The sequence below is a fragment of the Apteryx rowi genome, unplaced genomic scaffold (genome assembly GCF_003343035.1).
Source record: "Apteryx rowi isolate R43461 unplaced genomic scaffold, aptRow1 scaffold_354, whole genome shotgun sequence".
NCBI lineage: Eukaryota > Metazoa > Chordata > Aves > Apterygiformes > Apterygidae > Apteryx > Apteryx rowi.
Genome location: NW_020450019.1, coordinates 680,896 through 703,388, shown reverse-complemented (window position 1 = coordinate 703,388; position 22,493 = coordinate 680,896). Strand labels below are relative to the sequence as shown.

Genomic DNA, 22,493 nt, shown 5'->3' with positions numbered 1-22,493 from the left:
CTCTCCTCAAGCTATTTCCTAGACACCAGAAGGTTGATCACAGTTTTGGGAAGAGTGCACAAATTCTGGTCCGGCAAGTCATTATGACCAAGTGATTTTTTTCTGCAAGAAGCATTGTGCAAAAATTTACATTTCCGCCCACCAGCCACTAGTCTGTTACATTACATGCCTAACCTTCATATAATTTATCAATAAGATCACAAACTTCAGCTCATTTGCACACCCTTTACATGGCTGTTCCCTTCAGCCTATGATTTGTTACTCTGCTGGTCTAAGCGACTCAAGAATTCCTTTCATCATCCTCCATGAAAGGATGTTTAGGAACCAATAAAGTACCTCATTCAGTGAATTTACAGTCAACTATTCAGAGACTTCCAAAGATCATGCAGAATTCTGTGTAGCCAATAATTTTCAGAGCAGAGAGAGAAGAAAAAAAAAAGGGGGAAAAAAACCCCCACAAAACAAAACACAACTCCCCCATCCCAAATAGGAAGATTTTGGAGTGCTGTTTCTATAGCAGTAAAGAATCACACTGGCTTAAAAGAGGCATAAGCATCCACAGCCAGTACAGACCAGAGGTGGCAAGGATGCAAGTTATCAGTAGGACCTTTTTACAGACCAGACTAGGCACTGACCTACTGCATCTCCAACACCAGGCTCTGTTTTGAGCTGGGCAGGCTGTGGGTGCACAGGACTGCTGTTGTTTTTGACAGTGTCCGTGCTCGTAACGGAGGTAGTTTCTTTCCGAGAAACTTTTGATAATGGCGGCTCCTCCACTGCAATCCCACTCTGCCGCTGCCGTCGGCGTTTCTTGCTCCACAGCTCATGGCAATCCTGCCAATGGGGGAGGCTGGAAGAGAACAACACCTCTTAATAGCTAAGAAAGCCAGCAAGAATATTAATTTTATCCTTGAAGACCACAGAAAATTATTAGTGCCATAAGAGAAGCACAGATGTTCCCCTGACTGCAACCATACTTTTAAACTCAGAAGGGGTGAGTCCTAGAACCAGGAAGGGTGCATCAACTGCATATGAATCATTTGATTTGCACTAGGGCCTTACTCCTGAAAGGGCTGGGTTACTACAATGCACACAACCTGCCATAAGGGTAAGTCTGTTAAGCTTTGAAAGTATGGTGGCTTTGAGTCAGCAGCTGCCATTAGGAACTCCAAAGGAAACAGGAATCTTAAAAGCTCTCACTGTACTTGCATGCAATGAAGCTCGAGCAGAGTTTCACAATCTGCTTACTTGGGGTGGGAGAAGAGAGCTACAAATGGTGCGATGCGGCTCAACAGCCACTACTCTAGCCCATTAGCAAGGAGCACAAACAACGAGGCTCAGCCAGTCCTTCGTTACACAGCAGACAGGGATYGTCTACGTGTTACTCTTCTGCTCTAAAACTGTTGGAAGATGTTGAATCTTATGAGCATCAAAAAACTGAGCTTTAGAAAGCCAGCATTAATTATCAGGCAGGAGGGGGGTGGGGGGGAAAGCATAGGAAGAGCTATTTGCTCAGCCATATGACAAAATCCTGGGGCACAGTGGAGAAAAGAGGCCAGAAATCTTGACTCAGTTTCTGACTGAAAACAAGGCCAAACCAGCGGCTCCTTCCCAAAGCTCACTTAGCAGAGCGCCCACTGTGGTGGCAGATGCCAGCTGGAACTTACTCCGGAGGTGCCATCTTGCTGAGATCAACATCCTTAAGGAAGTCACTCTGCAGGGCCTGTTCTGCTGTGCAGCGCTTACTGGGGTCTAGCGTCAGCATGTGATCCAGCAGATCAAGAGCAGACAAAGGAATGCTGTATAGAGATTTAGAAATATGGCTGAATTAAGAGGTTGTTCTGAACAGACAGAGAAGCCCACTTTCAGAGAGCCACCTCAGACCTAACAGAAACCTATGCAGTCAAAATTTACTATTAAGTAATGCAGCAGCTCACACACATCATCAGAACAGGCAGATCTGTAATATTTCCAGTCTAATTTTTGCCATTTATAAAGAGCAGCTCTGCTACAAATCCCAAGAGACTATCACACAATTATACTCTGTCCCCAGAGAGCACATCTGGGAAGTCAGACAGCCTCGGCACTGCGCAAATGCCATCCTGTGAAGTTTCCAAGTGCAGACTGACAAGGCAGACTCTAGCTAGAAGAGTCACAAGTACACAGAGGCAGGGAACCCCTCCAGGAGGCACCTGTGGCAGATCAGATATTTAGAAAGGGGACAGCAACCACATTCCAGCCTTCTGCAGATGAGAAAAGCCTTCCTGGAGAGGGCTGCAGGTAAGCAGGAGAAGCACTGCTTCATCCTGCCAGGTAGACTAGAGCCAAAGGATAGCAGATCAGTCACACAACATAAAGGGCCACAATCCCTATGCACCCACTTATCCTCTCTTCTACTGAGACTCACAAGGAGAACTCCTCACGCAGGCGCCTTCGGTATTGCTTCTTCGGTTTCATAGTGTTGAAGTAGGGCAACTTGATGACATCCGGCCACACTGCTGGACAGGGGCTCCCACAGAGTCGGCTGAGAACCAGAAAAGCAGAGTGCTATCAGCACATGAAACAYGTCTAGAAGGAGAATAGTCACCACCCAAGTGAAAACATTTCCTTTTAAGCAACTTAGCGTATCAACAGCCTAGGGCTGGGCACACTGACAAGGATTAGATAAACACTCAGGTTAAAAAGGAAGCATCAGGAACAGGAGAAAAAGCTTACCTCGAGTTTATAAACCATCTAACAAACTGAATTTTCAGTGGTGAGATCTAATTTAAGGTCATGATTTTTACACTCAACTAACAACAAGTTTACTGAGGTTGCATACATTAACAGATACGCACTTGACTGCAGGTGTAGACACCTAGAGGCCTAACCACTCATATTTGCAGTTATAGTCATTTACTGGTCCTAATTTGCAGGCAGATTAGAGGAAGAGGGCTCTTATAATACACAGACTATGTGCATGAGCAGTTTCTGCAGTACCTCTTCTCATAGGCATGCATGTGCAATGCTTTACCTGATTAATTCAAGCTGAGCCAGTTCCAGATTGGCTTGAAAAATAGGCTTCTTTGTAAACAGTTCCCCGAGGATACAGCTGGAAAGAGGAAAAGCAAGAGGTCATGACAGCAAACTCTTGGGATGATCGTTTGAACACTGCAGCATTTCTGTTCAGAAGCAGGTTTGCCTGAGGAGAGTTATTTGCATCAGGGCTTGTAGTTGAGAACTGACAAACTAACCTATGTGTAAAGAGCCACCAATTCTACGCAGTTGGGAAATAACATTCACTAGTAGGCTGGTTGACACATCACATGCTTAATGCTTTAACTCTTTGCAGGGAAAAGGGGAAGTGTCAATAGCATGACGAGAAGAACAGCCAGACATCTCATTTTCCTCAGGCTTGGCCCAATTGTCCCTCTGACTCTACTGTCACAAGCCGGTAGATATCTGCTAGCCCAGCTATCCTCTGCGGCCAGTAGCCTATCGTTTATCACCGCCAGGCAGAGGACGCAGTCTTACACGCACATATGTCTGTGCACACAGTACTTTTTAATAGTTGGAAGGGAAAGAAGAGAATGAGGGAGGGGAAAGCTCCGACTCATTCAGTCCTTAACATCTATGCTTAAGCCTTCTGACAGGAATGACAATCGGTGCCAAATATAGCCGTGGCCTGATACAGGCACCTGTCTGCTGGAACTGGACTAACCCCACTCATTTGGCACAGGGCAGTGAACAGCAACTGGACTTCATGGCCAGGATTTCCACAAGTAATTAGCAGGGCCTGCCTTTTACAAAGTCTCTGCAGTTTATGTACTAAGCTCTGCTGAAAGTTCACCCGTGAGTATCACAACAGGAAACACACACTTTGGAAAATCCAGTCCCACTTCCAAAAGCTGAATCCTCAGAACTCTGGTTCTGAACCACTTGGAAAAATGTCCATCTTTGCTGCTGAATTGCTCAGACTCCTCCTGTTCATGAGAGTCCCTACACTATTGAGACCCAAGATCTCCACTTCAAAATGTTTCTTAAATTTAGGTGAAGAAACCAAATGAACAGGGGAATCCAAAGAGGTCACAGAAAAAAAAACTATTAGATCATGAAAACCCTACACTGAAGCTATGATCAGCAGACTAAGAATGAAGCACTGGAACCGTCTGTCTTCCCTCCTGATCTTACTGACACATAAGCAAAGGTTGGATGGTTAAGTTTTAAAGATTGAGAAACACTAAAATACTAAGTAGGTACATTTTATGCTCCTATGTGTCAATACCAAAATACATCTTGTTCTAGGAGTTCTTATTAAACGGTTTAGCTTTAGTTAGCTGACAGAAGCCTATTTCTTCAAGGCACAGAATTTTAAAGTATTCTGATACTATCGGAACACTTTGGCTAGAACAGATATAGTTGCAGAAAACAGCAGAAATCACAGACCTGGCAAGAGACGCAAACCAGGTACTCACCCGCAGCTCCACACATCTATGGCTGGTGTGTAACGCTCCTCACCTAGCAGCAATTCTGGAGGTCGATACCATAATGTAATGACTTTATTTGTATATGGACGGCTGTAATGTAAGATACATAAAAGCAAATTGACATTAAGGACCACGAAATGCTTACAAATTGCAATTACTACTTCCAAACTGTAGTGCTGGGTATTTAAATAGAAATGGTGGGGTTTCAAGTACCTAGACATCCATTACACCTGCCCAAGTTAAAAGCAGCAGGTTGTACGTGCTCGAGATTGAAAAACCCTGACCTGCAACAGGCTGCCACTACTGAACAGTGATTGACCTCATCAGTTCAGAGCAAAATGTGCAGACTCCCCTGTGATACTACAGAAAGTTCAGGGAAGGTCCATGGCAAGTAGAGAAGATGTTTCAGTTCCTTATTGGCTGGTTTGTCTAATGAGATGCTATTAATACTAGCCAGGAGGATGTGTTTCCGACAGCTGGAGCAGCGTTATACCACTTATAGTATATTGGAGTTCATTTCTCAGGCAGTGCTGGGACTCCCAAGTAACGGACTACGGGGACATTAAGAACAAAGGAGCTCATCCCACTCATGTTAGACATTTCTCCCTTCTTTCACCCCACCATGCCTCACCTCTCCTCCGAGCTGTAGAGTCGGGCGAGTCCAAAATCTGCAAGTTTGATTTGCCCACTGAAAGACAAAAGCAATCACTAGTTTGAATCACAGCAGGGATCACATGCTGAAAGCAGCAAAAGGTAAGAAAATCCCCCCACACAGTAGGAAGTCCTAGCAAAGCAATGTTTGCAGTAATTATTTTGGCTAAGCCAGTCTTAGTTTTTCAGACCCTGCTTAATCCTTCAAAGAAATGAAAATACATGCAATAATTCAGTCTCATCTTTATCACAAAACCTACCCAATGGACCAATGTCCCAGCAAAGTCTTATACATGGATATCAACACGTGGATGAAGTTATGTGCAGTATTATTCTCACTGGCTCAAACTTTTCTTATGGATATCCAGATAAAGACTTGGTATTTGTTTGCTGTTAATTCTCAAATTGTAATGTATTCTATGATGAACTATGTTACTGCTAAACAGTGCTATCTAAAAAAGAGTGAGAATTCATGGAGAGCTGCTACTTCCTACTTTAACCTTCAATGCTTTCTGTGCATACAAGCACTTACAATAAACAGTATTTTTGCCAAAATGCCTTGGAGACAAAGAGTACACTGAGACCTGTTTAAGTCAACACGAAAGAAGTGCAACTATAAGGAGCTGCAAATCTGAGCAGAGGGTCTCACATACAGAGACTACTACCAGCAGAAAGTTAAATGTTGGACCGTTGGTAGATTTGTTCCCCTCTGCAGTAGGAGCTATGCTCCCAGGCAGTGGCAGCACCCAGGAGAGCTACTGCTGAGTTAGAATCATCTGTCACACCACTGGTGGAGACATGCAGGACAATATTCCTTCAGCAGATCAAAACCTTCTACTTCTAAGCATATTCAAGGTGAAGATGACAACTGTATGGTCTCTGCTTAAATTAACTGAACCCCAGGGAGCACAGGGAAGGCAGCCTGGACAGAATCGTATCTAGTCCCAAGTTACCTGTTGTTCAGTAAGATGTTGGAGCACTTAATATCTCGATGAAGGAAATTCTTTTTGTGACAATAATCCAGACCCTCCATTAACTGTTTCATGAAAGACTTGATATGGTCCTCTGAGAAATGTACCAAGCCAGATTCTAGGAGCCCCATTAGGTCATGGTCCATGTACTCAAACACAAGGTAAAAGGCACCTGGTAAAATAAAGAGAGAGAAATCACTTAGGAGAGACAAGGGAAGAGGAGGAATAAAAGTAGACTGACTCATTGTTGAGACTTTTTTTTCATGTAGTTAGTTGTGTTCTGTTGGGGTTTTTTTTGTTTTTTTTTGTTTTTTTTTTAAAAGTGTGGCTTTGTCATATGTAGGGCTTACTGCATCCTCAAAGGCATTAGTTTTCCTCAAGGGGAAAAACAAACAAAAAGCCCAAATAGCCCCTCTAATATATCTGGCTAAATACCCGAAATCAAAATACACCCCCAAAAATGAAAGAAAAACCCCAAACCAAAAAGCTAGTGGGATGCTAGAACACCCTTCTTCCACAGTGTTGGAAGATTGAAGACTTTCCACACTATCAGCTATTTTGTCAGCACTAATCAGTGCTAGAAGTGACTTGTAAAGGTTTTAGGAAAAAAAAAAAAAAAGTCTTTTCTGACTCTGCAAGAACAAATGCAATGCAGCCTTTTAAGCCTGTGTTCACCTCTGCTATGTGGCGTGACAACTCATAGTAATTGGAACCTATTATTTGAGGTAAGGCCGAATCCAGATGACAAACTCTTGCTGGAACTGTTGCATCAAGAAGGAATACAAAAAAGAAAATCTAAACACACCAGAACTTAGATTTCTAGTTTTACACTAAGAATAAATTAAAATAAATAAATAAATAAATAGTGTCACCTCTTTGGCAGATTGAAACCACACCCTGCAGCAAATAATACCTTTGTCCTTCTTGAAATCCAGTGCATCTTGTTTGTCCGTGACAATTTCCTTCATGTTAACAACACTGCGATGGATCAACTGCCGAAGGATTTTGATCTCGCGGATGGCTGTAATGGGGAAGCCTTCCTTTTCATTGTCCAGTCGCACCTTCTTTAGAGCTACCAATTCACCTGCCAGAACAAGCCAGTGTCAAAGCATCCACACACATCACGCTAACAACTCTGTGGGTTTCCAGGAGGAAGTTAAAAGTACCTATGGGCACAATCAACATCCACTAAGAAACAGCAGAGCCAACTTGAGTTACCACCCTATTGCTTTTTGTCAACACTGCTCTATCAGAGGTTATGACCCAAACAACTCAGTCATGACAGATGACACCAGTGCTCCTACTCTGCTTCAGTGAAGAGTGACACGGGTAAACTTAAACCTACCCTGGAAACCACTCCAGCCCTTTTCATAAGCTCTGCTACTCTAAAATCTGATAAAGGCACACTTAAAAAGCAGGGTTTAGGGGGCATTTGTGGCTGCCATAGCTATGCCTACCATGACCATCTGACCAGGTACCAAGTTGTGCACACAGAGCACACAACTTCAGAGAGTGCAGCTGGGCACCAATTCGTGGGTAACAGGATTTCAGAGCCTCTGTGCTTTGGCCCCCCCCCTTTTTTTTTTTAAGCCCCTTTTGAAAACACCTGCTGTAAACATTCATTCCAGGGCTGGAGCCATTTCTGGTTCTACAGGTATTTGTCATTAACCGGCACCACCACTAAGCCTGGAAAGGACTTTAAGCACACCCACAATAACAGAACAAGGCCATAAAGAAGCAGAGTCAACCTGAAGTCACTTGGCATCTTTACCTGTATCCTTGTCCTTGGCTTTGTACACCTGCCCATACGTCCCTTCTCCAATAATCCCAATGATATCAAATTTGTCCACACAACGCTTCCCCCAGTCGCTTTCTGTCTGTCTCCTTTCCCCATACCGAGGGCAACAGATTCTGAAAGAGGGAAGAGGACTGTTAGACTCCCGAGTGCTCCGTCCTGCCCACAATCACGCAAGCAAATGCCTGTTCCACTGTTTTAAGCTGTGCCCCAAGAACAAAAGCATAGTTCAGGCACCTTGTCCTTACACTCCTAGCAACTGACTGTTTGTTTAATACTGTTCAGATAATCTCAGCTACTCCAGATACAAGAGCTGCTATGTAGAAATGTTATCCTTTTACTTCAGTCAGATACTAAAGCACCCCAGCAAAACCACTGTATCACTATCAGATCTTTTCCCATCAGTTATGCGCTTATAAGCTGTACATGGCTAATGAGCGATAGCTTTCTTCTACTGGGGAACTAAGGAATACACATCAGAGCGGGGAAGACAAGCAAAGGGATATTATGCCACCTCAAATTGACAGGCTTTGATACGGCAAAATCATTTTGTTATAGCCTCTTTGGGGCATGCAAACAGATAAAGATCTCTACAAAGACCTCATTACAACACAAAGTAGCTTGAAGAACCACCAAGCTTATCTAAAAAACCCCCCAAAGAATTATGTTACAGTAGGACAGAAAACAGTGTTTGAAATCTTTTGCACAAACACTGGACATTTGATCTTTCTATCTTTATTCAAAACAAAGTGTAGCTAGCAATGTGTGTACAAAAAAAACCCCCTACACATGCAAGAGAGTTTATTAACTCTTGACAACTGCATGAATTTTGCTATCAAGGGAAGTTGCATATGCCTCACAACATGACTGATACTTCAGTTGTGCATGAAGAAAAGGTATATGACTCCTTTCCTACATAATCTCTTCCTAAAAGCACTAGGAGTTTTATACAGGGATAGTCATCAGGAGATTTCTTTGGCCTAGAAGCTACTACTAAATAAAAAGATGAAAGAACTCTCAGGGTAGATGTGGCTGAAGGCTGAACATAACACTCCAGCAATTCCTACCACTGAAAGGATCAAAGAGAAGGACAACAGAACCGGTCACAACTTTGATGTGAAGTCTGAACTGTAGCCTCCATTTGATGCACAACATGCACAACCTCTTCTTCCCAAACTGTAGCTACTGTACTCTTAATGCTCAAATTGGTGGCAAGTGGTTTTCAACTGTGAGTGGTCCAAATATGAAATACACCACCAGAAATAGATAATACATTATCGGAAAAAACAAACAAAAAAACCCTTGGTTTATCCAAACACTAATCTGGGGACATAAGATTTTCAATAAAATGGAACTAAGCCTGGCTGAAGACTTATAAATAAATGCACATTAAGTGTTCTCCTCATCCTACAAGTGGTGGGGAAGATGCTAAGAGCAGGCAAAGCAGCTGCCAGATTCAGTTTTAAAAATGACTGCACTTTCAACAGTGCCATCTCCACACAGAGCGCAGGGGCATACAGTCAGCTCTTGGTCTTCTAAAAGCGATGTGGTACACACTGAAAACCTCTTCAAGCTCAAAGAAGTCAGACTGACATTCGTGTGAAGAAACAGAAAGCCTAACAATTCAAAAAAGCCAAAAAAAGTAAACCAGCCTTACTTTGGTCTCTTTTTGAACGGTTGCTGAGGTGGTGTGGCTGCCTTTGGTTCTGGGGAGTCAGGAGGAGATGGATCCCCTCCAGGGAGTTCTGGAGGGAGCGGGAGGTCCGTGAGTAAGTGTCGTGGTCTCTGCTCTCTATCTTTCTTCACAGGTTTCGGAGGAAGAATCTCTTTTGGACTAAACTCCGAAAAGTTAATATGATACAAAGGTCAGACTTAATAGCCAATTAAAAACAAAACAAAAAGATCACTATTGTAGGCCAAAAGCTCTATGTTTGAGCACATAAAGTTAGGAGCCCAAGTTTAAGTGACAAAATTAGCATAGCCAAGTATAAAACAAAGAATAGTTAAATTTTACACAGCTAATAAATCAGTGGAGAAAAGTATTAAGTTTGGATGCACTGCCTTCAAATAAACACACTGCTCTTTGCAACTAGAACTCTCTCAGTTTATACAAATAAGTAGTTTTGCTGAAGTTCCTAGAAGACATAGAATTCAGGTTATCTTCATGTTACCACTTGCTGACCCTTACTTCCTCTATCTGGTCCATTTATTACAATGTAATTAAATGTGTGACGTGTTAAGGACCACCATAAACACACACACTCAGAATTAAGTCTCTACATAAGTTGCTTTTAAATTCCCAGCAAGGACCAAAACATTGCTCTGACTGAGAAATTTTTTTGGTTTTTTGCTTTTGTTTTTAATTAAATTATCAGTGGCATCAGAAGCTTGGTTTAGACTAGCAAAAGTCTCATAAGCAGAATCTAATTTCTCCCTTGTCTATGTATGTGGCAGGGAGAATTCCTAGATCTGAACAGTCAGTAATTCTTCTCCATGAAAATCTCTGTTTCACCAGAAAAAGAAATCATTTGAGAGATATGAACAACCTCTCAAGGTTCATTTTTAGGGCAGCCAGCAGGGGTTTGCTCTTTGTCAGCATCAGCGAGTCTCACCATCATCAGCACAGAGAACTCGACACAAATAAACTGACGGAAGTAGGTCATTTTCCTGATTTTCTTATTAGACACTGCCCAAACTACCTGAAAGTGTGTTGTGCAATACAGTTAAGACACAAGCAATACAAAGAAGAAACACTCTGGAGCCGAGCTGTGACATCCTCTGCTCAGGAAGCAGGGAGCAGTCTCAGCCCAGCGCTACAGCAGTCATCGTGCAGCTGCAGAACTGACCCAAAGTCATGCTACTGTAGCCCTCTGGAGGAAAACGCTCCCTCATAGCCACTACTATGAGCAGTAGGCATCCTAAAAATAATGAAAATGGGAGCGCTGTACGGGCTGAAGCTCAACCCCCATTAACTGTACACCTTTAATTAAGTGCAGAATGATATCCGGGTGGGTCACTGGCAAAGCAGAAGTCATGTCTCACGTTGTCCCATGAGACAAGTGCCTCACTTTGCTCCAACAGAGCAGATCAGTTAAGTTTTGCTTTCATTACACCTTTCATATATATATTTGAAACACTGCGATCCAACATCCAGTTATTACAGACTGCAGTAAATTCATAACACCAAAAAATTTTTTTAAACCTGACTTGGTGTTTAATCCACTTTTAATCTGCAGTTAATTTGTTCCTGATAGTATTTAAATATCTAATAGTATATGCTAAACTTTGTCCTCGCAGCTCTGTCAAAAAGGCTCTGCCTTTTTCCAGACGCATATCAAAAGCCAATTTCTTTGAAAGGCTTTCTTGGGAAGTGCAAAGGTGTGTCTGTAGGTTTAATCTGCAGATGCCCAGCTTTCCAGGAGATCCCTTCTCTCCTTCTCAAACAGTTTTCTCTTGCTGATACGCTGTTATCTTTGCTTAGTTATCTACAGCTGCTTAGTTAATCTATTTGTATGTTAGCATTAGTGCTACTAGATGGTTACTGTAAGTTTAATTACTGCCAGAACATTTGGACATTTCACTAGGCATTTTTTTTTTTAAATGAGAAAGCTAAACAAACACTTCAGAGTTGCTCAAGCATAAAAATGACAAACTGCGATCACCAACTGCCTGACAAAGACTCCTAGAAGCTGCCTCCCTTCTCTCCCTCCCCTAAAATAGAGGGTACGCAATCAATCAGTTCTCTATTTTTAAACTATGTTAGTGCTATGAACTGTCAACCAGATGTTCCCACAAACATATGCAAGCTATGGGACTTCCGAGCACAACATCCATCAAACACGTACAAAGTTTGTACCACCTGACTCTAAACATCTTTTTCCCCTCCCTCAGCTACGCTTCCAGCTAGGGGAAGCAACCCACAGCACACCTTGATTTCCGAAACGTCTAAAAGCATTATAGACCAAAGACTACTCGAAAGCTGGGAAAGCACAAAGAAAGGTCAAAGAGACTCTTTAGTCAAGTGAGATGCGTTTTATACTTGGACATTTCAAAGCATATTTTCAAATCCTGTGCTTACCATGGTCTTAGACCTCTGCAGGAGTGTTCTCCTAGTCTTAGCATGGGGGGGGGGAAAAACTACTATAAAAAAGTTTTGTTCATAAACATGGAGTTAGTTGGTTAAGAGTGAGCTTCTGTACATGGTCAGTGCCATTTGCAACTAACATTGGATTCAACAGATGAAGTGGGATTTCCCCTTTTATTGGGGAAAATGTCACTGTAAACTCTAGCAACCAGCTGTACTATTACCACACTCCCAAGTTCATAGTGATGGCAGAGATGGAACAAAGACTTTTACAAAACTGAGCCACACCTGTGTGGAAAATAAAAGCTCTAGATGTGACTGGCTGAAAAATAAACTATAGTCTTTGCAGCATTATTTCTATGGCTGGAGATGGGTGAAAACAGAAGAAAGAATCTTGCTTAAACTGGCACTTGAATGGGGAAAAAAAATCTACAATCTGTTAAAAGCTACTGCTCATCCCAGATGCATTTAAACTAAATAGATACTTGCTGAACAACATTAAACAGCTTGGGAAGGGCAACATAAACATGTGCAAGTCTAACTTTTATGATGATCACAGTGACAGCATTGCCCTGATTTACATCGATACCAGGGCAACCCATGAAAATCAATTAAGTGAATCAGAGAATATGCAACATACTGTTCGTTTAGACAGAAGGGTAATTATATCAAATCGTAACTGTCACGTAAAACATTTTGTTAAAAAACATACTTTACTAACAACGGAGACACCTAATACATCTTTAGGGAGGGCTAGAAAGAGACAGAAGTTGTAAGGGAACTACAGGCTAAGCAGATCAAGGAGAAAAATTACCAGTGATTATCTTCTGCTGAACTAACAGCCGTACAATAATATACTAACAGCCACAAAAGGGGGGGGAGGGAATTGTTTTTCCTCTTTTACACTTCTGCTTCTSGTATTCTGTAGTGTCCCCACACACACACACTCCCAAAACAGGAGAAAAGAAGAAAAACAACACAGTATATTCCTTCAGACAAGTTTGTGTTAGAAGCCAAGCAGAAGACCAGCTATGTAACGTAGATCCAGAGTAGCTGTGAGAACCACAGTTCACAGAACAGGATTAACTCTGCAAGTTCCGATTAGGAACGACAGGAGAAAGGATTTCCTTGCACCTTAGGGCTACACAGCAGTACAACTGTACAGGCAGAACGCAATACAGATAAAGGATACGCTGCATGTAAGAGAGGAAGGCATGTTAGTTACGCATGGAACCATTAGAGCTATAACTTCAGGTCTARTCATCTTCTCAGACCAGCTCTTTGCCAAAGAGAGTAACTTCTATATATTTTTTTAAGGCTCAGAAAATTGAAGTAGGTGCAGTTTTACTCTTAACATTGATATGCTTTCATTTTCAAAGAAATAATACCTGCTTTTTAAGCAAGAAGTATTTTGAATCATTCAACAATTTAAGTTAATACTAATAAATTAAGTTAATTCAATGTTTAAGTTAAACTAGTGCCCTTTTTCCCTCCACGTAGGCATGGCCTGCGTGCTCAGTGATTTTGAAACAGAAATAGCTCTGTTTTATGTTCTTGTATTCAAGTTAAGCTCTTCCCTGTTACTTTAAAGACAGATTTGGGGGCATTAAATAAAAAAGCAATTTCAAAATAAGCTTTTGCAAATGGCTGCAATGCAAAGAGGTGCATAATTCTGGATCCACATGTCATTACCATAACAAACACGAACTAAGTGCGATTTGAAATTTCTACTAACCAGCATTAAAACAGTAGCCAAACCGCTCTTCCTTACTGAGGTCATATGTACCTATCAGCACAGGATCATAAAACTCTCCACGTAGAGCTGATAGGGCCAAAACCAGGAATGGCTGCACAACGAGGTATTTATTAAACAACAGCATAGTCTTCACTGTATTCTGCTGGATAAGCTAGCAACTATCAAACTAATCAAAATAAATTTGCTGTTCCTTTCAGTGTTTTGCTTTCAAATACAAACAGAAGGACGCTGTTTCATGTGACCTTACCTATCCAAGTCATCTTCCCCAACTAAAATAGGGGGGAGTGGGAGCGGAGGCAACGTCGAAGTTTTCAGGTGTGGGATAGCAGCCGTCACAGACACTTGTGTTTTTGTAGCGACTTGGACAGAAGACTGAGAGTTCACCTGAGAGGATAAAGTAGACGTCCTTGGGTGGGAAGAAGATGGCAAAGATGTCGGAACTGAAGTAGGGACCTGAACAGGAGTCAGTTGGGATGGTGGCAAAGGTGGAACAGCAGGTGATGGAGGCAAAGGTGGCAACGGTGGAGTTGGAGGTGGTGGTGTGGTTGTTGGCAGAGGTGGAGGAGGTGATTTTATTGAGGGTAATGGGGGTGGAATCTCCTTCTCTGTTGTGTCTGTCTCTTTTGGAGATAGAAGCTCCTCTTTCACTACTACAGGCTTCAAGTCTTTTGTTCCCGTCTGTTTTGAATCTTTAACTGGAACAGGATGTTTCCTTTCAGAGTTCTCTTCTGCCTTGATTTTTACTGTGTCTGCAGATGCTTTAGTCTCTGCATTCGTATATAGTAAATTAACTAATTCTGTATCTGAAGATGATTTTTCAGATTTAACAGTTTTGGTGACCTTTTTAGACTCTGTTCCAGACTCCTTAAGTTCAGCTGAGCTGTTCTCCTTTCTAGATGGGAAAACAGGTGAGCCCTTTGCCTCCTTTCCATCCACCTTTGCTGCAGCTGCTGCTGCTGCAGCTCGTTCCTTTTTCTTCCTGCTGAGTTCTGCTCCTAGACTAGAGTTCAGCGGCAGCCTGGTAGGTGATATACTGGAATGGCGACTACGTGACCCAGACCTCTGCTTTTTACTGTGAGATGATGAGTGTCTTGAATACCCAGGACTTCGACTTCGGGACTTCACAGACTTCCTGTGGAGAGAACAGGAAGAAGATAAGTGACATGAAGCATCTCTCAACCTCTGAGCTACTCACCAACATCAATAGCTCTCTCTGAAAGTAATTTGAATTCATTATTTGTCAACTAAGTTTAAAGAGTCCATAACACCTGTCAAGAGAGACTCAAGTTACTAAAACCACTTTGAAGCCTGAAACATACCACAGCAGTTAATATCGAGTTTCCAGGATCAACACTGTCCTTACAGTCATACAGTTAAAACAGAAATGAAGGCTCAAGATTGGACAGGCCTCAAGGTACAGATGAGATCGCAGATGCATGCACTAAGCAGACGACTTCAGTTGAGAGGATGAGCCAGCAGTTTACGAATCTTTCACAGTAATTATGTACAGCTTTAGAGGAAACAACGGATAAAACACGACTGCTCTCATGGGAATCCTGCCTCAGGAAACATCTCACTTCAAGCTAATTTTTCCCCTGGTTCCTTTACTATCATCAGAACTTACATTTGCATATTGTGATTCAGGGGAAAAAGAAACAGAAATTTTAATTCTGTTTGAGGTATATTCAGAAGGTCTCAGTCTTCACCTACAATAAATGGGCTCTAAATTAGTAATATGTGCAGGGGGAAAAAACAAACAAACAAGAAAAACCCCTTACTGAAAAACCTATACTGCAATACGAGCAACAGGCAAGGCAGGAAGTGCTTCACACCATCAGCGTTCGCACCATAAATGCAAGATGACCCTAGTCAGAAAACGGCAATAATTGCAAACTCACTGGAGACTGATTTGGAAACGATTAAAAAAAATAAAATAGAACTGGAAACTTGTATTCCCAGTATATATGTCAAAATTATTGGCAAGAGAGCCCTGTTTCCTCTACTTCAGGAGGAACTAGGATTCTGCAGTTCACAAGACAGCATACTTTACCTGTATGCGTGGTAGACTTCAATGGATTATAAAAGCTGCATTTGCCAACAGGAAAAATGAGAAAAAAAATTAAAAATCAGACCCTATAAATGCTACAATAGAAACTATGCTCAAAATTGATTTATGCCATGATTTATTTATTGATTATTTATTAATAACTRATTTTGAAGATGTAGAATTCTTTCAAAACATAGTCCCACTGTGTTAGAAAAAACTCATTAGTTAGAAATACCACCTAACACCAAGCATGTTTGAATGCAGTAGGTGCTGGCTCACTCATAACAGTAATCAGAATGTAATAAGAGACAAAGATTTAAGTTCTTTACACTGCTACACAAATTAGTATTATCCCAAGACTATAATCATTCAGAAAATAAACTGGAGAACTGAAACTAATGCAAACTACCTTATTAGACCCCAGTGCCTTCAAGGATGGGCACAGTCGCGATTGCAAGGGCAGGTGAGGAGTCCCTCTGCAACCTGGCACGGAGTTTGAGCTGAACAGACGCCCACTGCCTCACTCCCCCAGGTGCACGCATTGCCCCCTCTCAATAGTAAATGTAACCCCAAACTTCATGATAATAGTGGTCAAAGAACGCTATGAGTGGTCACCTTTAGACATAAAAAAAACCCAACCAGAAGACAAAAAAAAGGAGTCTTCTGAAGTCACTCAGCTATTTTTCCCTCTTCAGTAAGTTAGTCTTTGATGGGAATGCCACCTCAAGATCATGCCTTTTTCCACAGGTTCTGGTTAATGAGTTGTCTCAGACAGTTTACCATTCAGATAGCAATTCACCTGCCCCATCCCAGCACAAAGTTGCCAGAATCTGAAAAAGTCATTATCACTATGCTCAAAGACTATTTCCAGGCTAAGAAAATACTCCCAGTGAACCCTGTAGGTTGTAATTTACTGCAGCCACAAATAGTTTTAGGGTTACCCTTCCTTATTACAATTCTTTCAGGATAGATTCTGCTTAAGATGTTTCGATACTCAGTTCCTTGTTCCCTGTCTTCTGTCCTTCCCCCTGAAGATAATCTCTTCCCAGTTGCACCAATTCAACTGGTCGCACAGCTGCATTCTAAACAAGATCACTCAGCAGATCTGGTATAAGGAAACTTCTCCGAAAGTGCGTTTTACTTTATTTGCAATAGTGCTAGTTTAGAAATACAACCACAAAACACACCTGCATGGACACACTCAAGGGAAAGGTATTGCTGGAGGAAGTGGGGGGATGCACGGACAGGAGCACATGGCTCAGGGTAGGAACCTCTCACACAAGGGTTGCTGCAGAAGGAGTTGCACCACAGAGCCACCACTTCAGACCTGAGGAGGTCTGGAGATGACTCCCTCCCTTTCTGCCACCAAACATACGGGCACCTCTGTTCCACCAGGACTAAATCTGCCTCCTATTTCCTACTAATAGCCTCTTCTGCTCTACAGGTGCTACTCACTCTTTCTCTTAAGTTGTTTATAGCTATTATATAAAGTGCCATTGTTTCTAAGCCCACTTTTCAGCTTGGTGTTTACAGCCTGCTACACCTGAAGAAGGCACCTACATCCAGAAGCTTGTCTGCTTTGCCAGCTACATCAACTAAGCCAGCAAGAGAGACTGTTCTACAACAAACCTTACCTATCATTAGGCCATCAATAGCCTCAACATCACTACAGCGCTTGCTGAGGGGCAGTCTTCCACCGCACTTGCTTTTATCACTGCTGGATAACTCAAAAAGACGCAATAAGAGAGAAAATGCACAGGCGGATTTTGCTTTTAAAGAAACTCTTCCCATCTGGAATGATCCTTTCATAGCTTTACCTGCAGCAAGTGAGTACTTTTATCCCTTCCTCACCCTTACATGAGCTAACAGCACCCAATGGCTTACTTGGTTTGCTGTAATTAACGGGGWCTGGGGGGAAGAGAAGACTGTCAGTCCTACACACCTTTCTTTTTCTGGATAAAAGTGCTCTGGGGTTAAAAAAAATACCTCGTTGTCTCTCTAACACTGGCAACTAGAAATACAAGATACTAACTGTGATGGCTGTCAATTAACATAGAGAAATCAAAGATGATGGCTCATTTAAAAACATAAATCAAAAAGCATCATTAAATTGCCTGATATAATTAAAGAATTAGAATGGTCTTTAGAGGAGGAAATGCTGGAACTCTCCAGACCTCCTCATGCTGTAAAAGTGACTATTGCCAATTACTGTTGGCAGAGGTGACCCTGAAGCAGTCCACATTTATGGACTTCCACATTATCCACTATACAAACTCTTAAGAACATCTACCAACATTAAAATATTATACCTGCTCCAAGCCACAATGGAAGCGAGGAGTAATGGACGGACTAGTATCTGGGAAGCTTGACTGCACGCCCCATGCTCTAATTGCTCAGGAAAAGCTCAAACAGAAGGCCACTGGTCCTTATTTATGAAGGCCTGATGACCTTGTGCCATGGCATGGATCTGTGTAAGAGCAGCCACTATTACTGCACGTGCACACACTCACACTTAGATGCTATACTTGGTACAGAGCACAACCCACCTTCAGCAAGTTGAATGACTCTGGAATTTCTTCTAGTTTTAGCTGCAATAACAATAGTTGTTACAAGGAATAGCAAGTCACATCTGTTATTTTCCCTACTGACCAAATCATCCCTGTTTCCTCCTAAATTGAAAGCAAGCTGCTTGGCACAACCATTTGAAATGCAAGCATTCTGTATTCGCCTAATCAGCACAGCATGTTGATTTAGTTCCTTAGAATTGTATTTTGGACATACAGATCAAAGAAAAAGTAGAATGCACTTGGAAAAAAAAAAAATCATGCTTTCAGGCAGTGGAAATCATTTAGTGTCCCAGAAAAGCCTAAATTACCTCCTCCRAAGAATTTAAGCCATAGTCAGACACTCAGTACAGAAGTGAGTGTACCAGTTTAAGATGATTTCTCTCCCAAACTGTTTGTTACTGCCCCTCTGCAGGAGCCAGTGGAACATATCATGCAGTCACTTCACGGCTACCCTGGTGCAAGGTCAGCTGCCTCCATTTAATGCTCATCTGCAGCGAGTCAACCAAAGCTGACTTTTCAGCAGAGCAGGTGAGGAGTGCTCAGCTGATGAGCTCCTTCAGGTGAGCTCCTGGCCAGCCTTCAGCAGAGAGCCAGTACCACACAGCTGGGGGACATCTCTGGCTTCCAGAGCACGTGTCTGACCATAAACGGAAATCGACTTCCACACTGTACTGACTGCAAGCTTAATGAAGCAAAACCAACATATTAATTACAACTTAAAATCTGCCTAATATACAGAAAATACATTAAATTCTTTCTGTCCCTTTAACATAATCACCTACGGCAGATGTTTTCTGAAGGCATAATCCACGCTTATGTTGTGCTCTAAAAAAAATATATCAAAGTCAGTTAGTTATCTTTCAAGAAAGGAGAGAAGAGTGACAGGTTATCAACTGAAGTCACAGATTCAAAGACTCTAGTACAAGCAGAGTGTAAACAGTAAGTAACCTTTGCAATCTATTTTGGTTCGGGTCTATCTTCTTGTTAGGGAGTCAAAGATGCCTTTAAGAAGTTTCCTACAGGGGTATGTAAGTTCATGGAAGCACAAAGTGCTTCAGAGTTGCTCCCATAATTAAGATGAGGAAAAGATAACAGCTTGATTCCTCAGGTCAGAAGCAACTGGCCATTCACAGAAAGAGACAGCTTCAGATTTGCTTGGGAAATAAGGCAACTGGGGGAGAAGACCACCTTTTAGTATACGGCACCACTTCGCTTCCCAAGTGGGTTTTCCCCGGTTACAGCTGGACATGGACACTTAGCAGATCCCATACGATGAGTTACATCACATACCATACATAAGTTTCTACCGCTTTGTTGTTACTCTTGCACCAAGCATTACCAAATAACCCGTAAGAGCAGCGCCACCAGGGCAAGAAAAGCTGAGGGGAGGGAGAAGAAAGCCATCGAGGACTCGCTCTCAACATCCCTCAGGTACACGTACAGAAGATGGGGAGGGGGAGAAACAGGCCTGAACTCAGCTGTCTGAAGAAAAGACAGGGTAACTTTTGCTTATTTCTACTATGATTTTACACAGCAAACTTTACGTAACAGCTTCCAGGATACTACACAACACACCTCTCTTCCAGTGAGAAGAAAGGCGATGTTTCAACCCCAGAACAGAACACGGTTGTCTCTAAAGTTAAGAGAGGAGCTCTAGAAATAAAAGCCAAATTCCAAAGTCACCAAGTTCTCCGGGAACTACTGATCACATAACTAAGTTCTGGAGGCAGACTCTTCTCTCACAGCTCCTATTTGGACTAGAGGATGCAGCACTGCCAACACAGTACAGAGCACTTCAATAGTTATTACATTCCAGGTCAGATCTTAATTGCCATGGAGCTACAACCAAAGCTTCACAGCACATGGTGACAACTGGAAACTCACTTAACCTAAGCTGAAGCTAGAAAAAAGAATCAGTATTAGACTACGTATTTGTGCACATAACAGGATGGTTAATAAACATCTGAAATAAAACACAGTTAGCATCGCTTTCAAGTAATAGTTTTGTTCTGTAGCAGTATTTCTGGTGGGGGGGGGGGGGAAGGAAAAGGAGAGAGAAAGTTATAATTAAGCCAAAATACAGCTGCTTCCTACTTGCCCTTCCAGAATGCCCTGATTTCAGAATATGGAAGCAAGCAACTCCATTACTGAGAAAGTTTAGGCTAGAAAGATGCAGTTTACACGTGGTCATCTCTAGTTCAAGGAAAGAAAAAAACAGTTTAGAAAGAGCAAAATACACTCAAAACAAAAGCCACCCTCCTCCTGAAAAGTGCGAGCAAGTTTCCATGTCTAGCAAAAAGATAAAGAAWTCCAGAAATAGGTGAAAACATTCTTCCTAACTGAAATTCACACCAGTGAAGAGCCTCAGGAGTGGAAAGGCTCCGTCTCCCATGGACATGCAGCTCCCGGCTCCCCTTCGCWCCCTTCCGCGGGGGGCCACCTCTGGAGGTGAGTGTAATTTAATCCCAAGAGCTCATTCAGTCCTAGGCCTCTCTGCTGAGAGCCAACATGGACGCTGCTTAGTGCCAGTTAGGGAGGTGTTTTCTAAGGTGTGAACACCTATTTTTAAAGAGAACTGCAGCGAACCTCACCAAACTAATTCCACACAGGTCACTCTGTGGCCAAATAAGGCAGCCATGGGGTAGAGTGATCTGGGTCAGGTCTAGATTACAAAGGGGGTTCATTTCCACATCCCCAGAGCCACCCCGACCACCCCTAGATACTTCCTCCTTCCCCATTCCGCTTTTCCTTCCCCATCGCCCAGCCGACGAAGGCAACGCGGAGGTCACGCACCTGGCTATCGGACTTCGGCTCACAGACCGCTTCGCAACGAAAGGGCTGCTCGAGCGCCTTCGGCCATACGGGCTGGGCGACCTCCCGCTGTACGACCCGCTTCCTCTCTCGTAGCTTGAGGAGCGCCTCCTGTTGTAGGGGCTTATAGACCTCTGTCTCCGGCTGTAAGGGCTGGGAGACCGAGTGTTCGACTGGTAGGCCACAGGCTCCTTGTAGGGCGGGCTGATCGACTGCCTGCGCGATGAGCCGCCGGGGCTCTTCTTGTAAGAATCATAGTTACTGGATGTATGAGACCGGGGAGGGCTGATATCGTACTCCTGGATGTAGGAGGCTCCTGAGGGGCTGTCATCCAATTTAGGGCTGTCAGACCATTTTCTGTGGGGACTTCTGGATTTCCGCTTCGGACTGTCAATTGTTTTATAACTTTTTGGAGCATCCCTTTTCCGATGGCTTTTACTGCGCTCCTTGTGGCTGGATTTGAGCTCCCGATCCTTCCTGGATTTCTCCTTGTGCGCTTTGGCTGACCGGGACTCCTTGTTGCTACTCTTTGAGGAGAGCGACTTAGGGTGCTCCTCGTTGTCATCGAGGAGTCTCTTGGAGGATCCTGATATTCTGTCCTTGGTGGACCCTGACCTGCTAGATGCCTCCAGGCTCTTTTCTAACTTCCTCTCCTTCTCCGCCTGCTTGCTCTTCATCAGCTCACGAATGCGCTTGTGCTGGTGGTGCCGGTGCTTCTGTACCCTTTCACTCCTGTCCGCTTTCCTCTCCTCGTTCTCCCTCCTGTCCAGCTTGAGGGCCACATCATCCGAGAAGGTATCCGAATCTGAACTGATGTCGTCGTACTCCACCAGCGGCTTGATCATTGTGCCCAAGGGTGCCGCGGTCTCTTGGGCTGCCAGCGGTGACTCCTTGGAGTGCCTGGACTTATGCCTCTTGTGCCTGGAGGCCAGCCGATGCCTCTCCTTGCTGTTCGAACTGCCGCTGCCAGGCGCGTGCTGCGAGGACCCCCCACCGCCCCCGTCCTTCTTGCCCCCATGTCTCTCCGGATTTGGCATTCCTCCTCCACTGTGCTCGAAAGAGGGGAGGGGGGGAATCCTCCAAAACCCCCAAACTTTAAACTCCCTCAGCACCCAGTTCCCTCCCCTCCCACCATCCACAGCAGCGTCGCCCCCTGCCTCGGCCCTCCCTGCCGCCAACACCCCCCTTCCTACATGGGGAGCGGGCGGGGAGCTCGGCCCCGCGGCGGCGGAGGAGGCGGAAGGGGGGGCAGGAACCGGCGGGGGCGGCGGAAGGGCACCGGCCTCACCGCCTCATCCGAGGGGCCCAGGCCCGGAGGGCAGCGCCGCCGCGGGGGCGCCCCGGG

General features: G+C 43.5%; 1 protein-coding gene across 3 annotated transcripts in view; it reads right to left on the bottom strand.

Moving 5' to 3' along the window:
* CDK12 (cyclin dependent kinase 12) overlaps positions 1-22,485 on the bottom strand; it is a 29,076-nt gene extending 6,591 nt beyond the window's left edge. Inside the window, exons 1-12 of one of the 3 annotated variants that reach the window (XM_026072909.1) lie at positions 21,131-22,484; positions 13,971-14,855; positions 9,541-9,717; positions 7,860-7,999; positions 7,002-7,172; positions 6,071-6,260; positions 5,098-5,154; positions 4,455-4,556; positions 3,014-3,091; positions 2,408-2,524; positions 1,668-1,799; positions 636-850 (exon numbers count right to left, since the gene is read on the bottom strand). In XM_026072909.1, the coding sequence (XP_025928694.1) occupies positions 636-850; positions 1,668-1,799; positions 2,408-2,524; positions 3,014-3,091; positions 4,455-4,556; positions 5,098-5,154; positions 6,071-6,260; positions 7,002-7,172; positions 7,860-7,999; positions 9,541-9,717; positions 13,971-14,855; positions 21,131-22,185 (3,319 nt within the window). In that variant the 5' untranslated portion in view covers positions 22,186-22,484. Of the gene's footprint in view, positions 1-635; positions 851-1,667; positions 1,800-2,407; positions 2,525-3,013; positions 3,092-4,454; positions 4,557-5,097; positions 5,155-6,070; positions 6,261-7,001; positions 7,173-7,859; positions 8,000-9,540; positions 9,718-13,970; positions 14,856-21,130 lie in introns of all 3 variants that reach the window. The other 2 variants (XM_026072911.1, XM_026072910.1) reach the window with 2 other exon arrangements.
* Between the last annotated feature and the right edge of the window lie 8 nt (positions 22,486-22,493).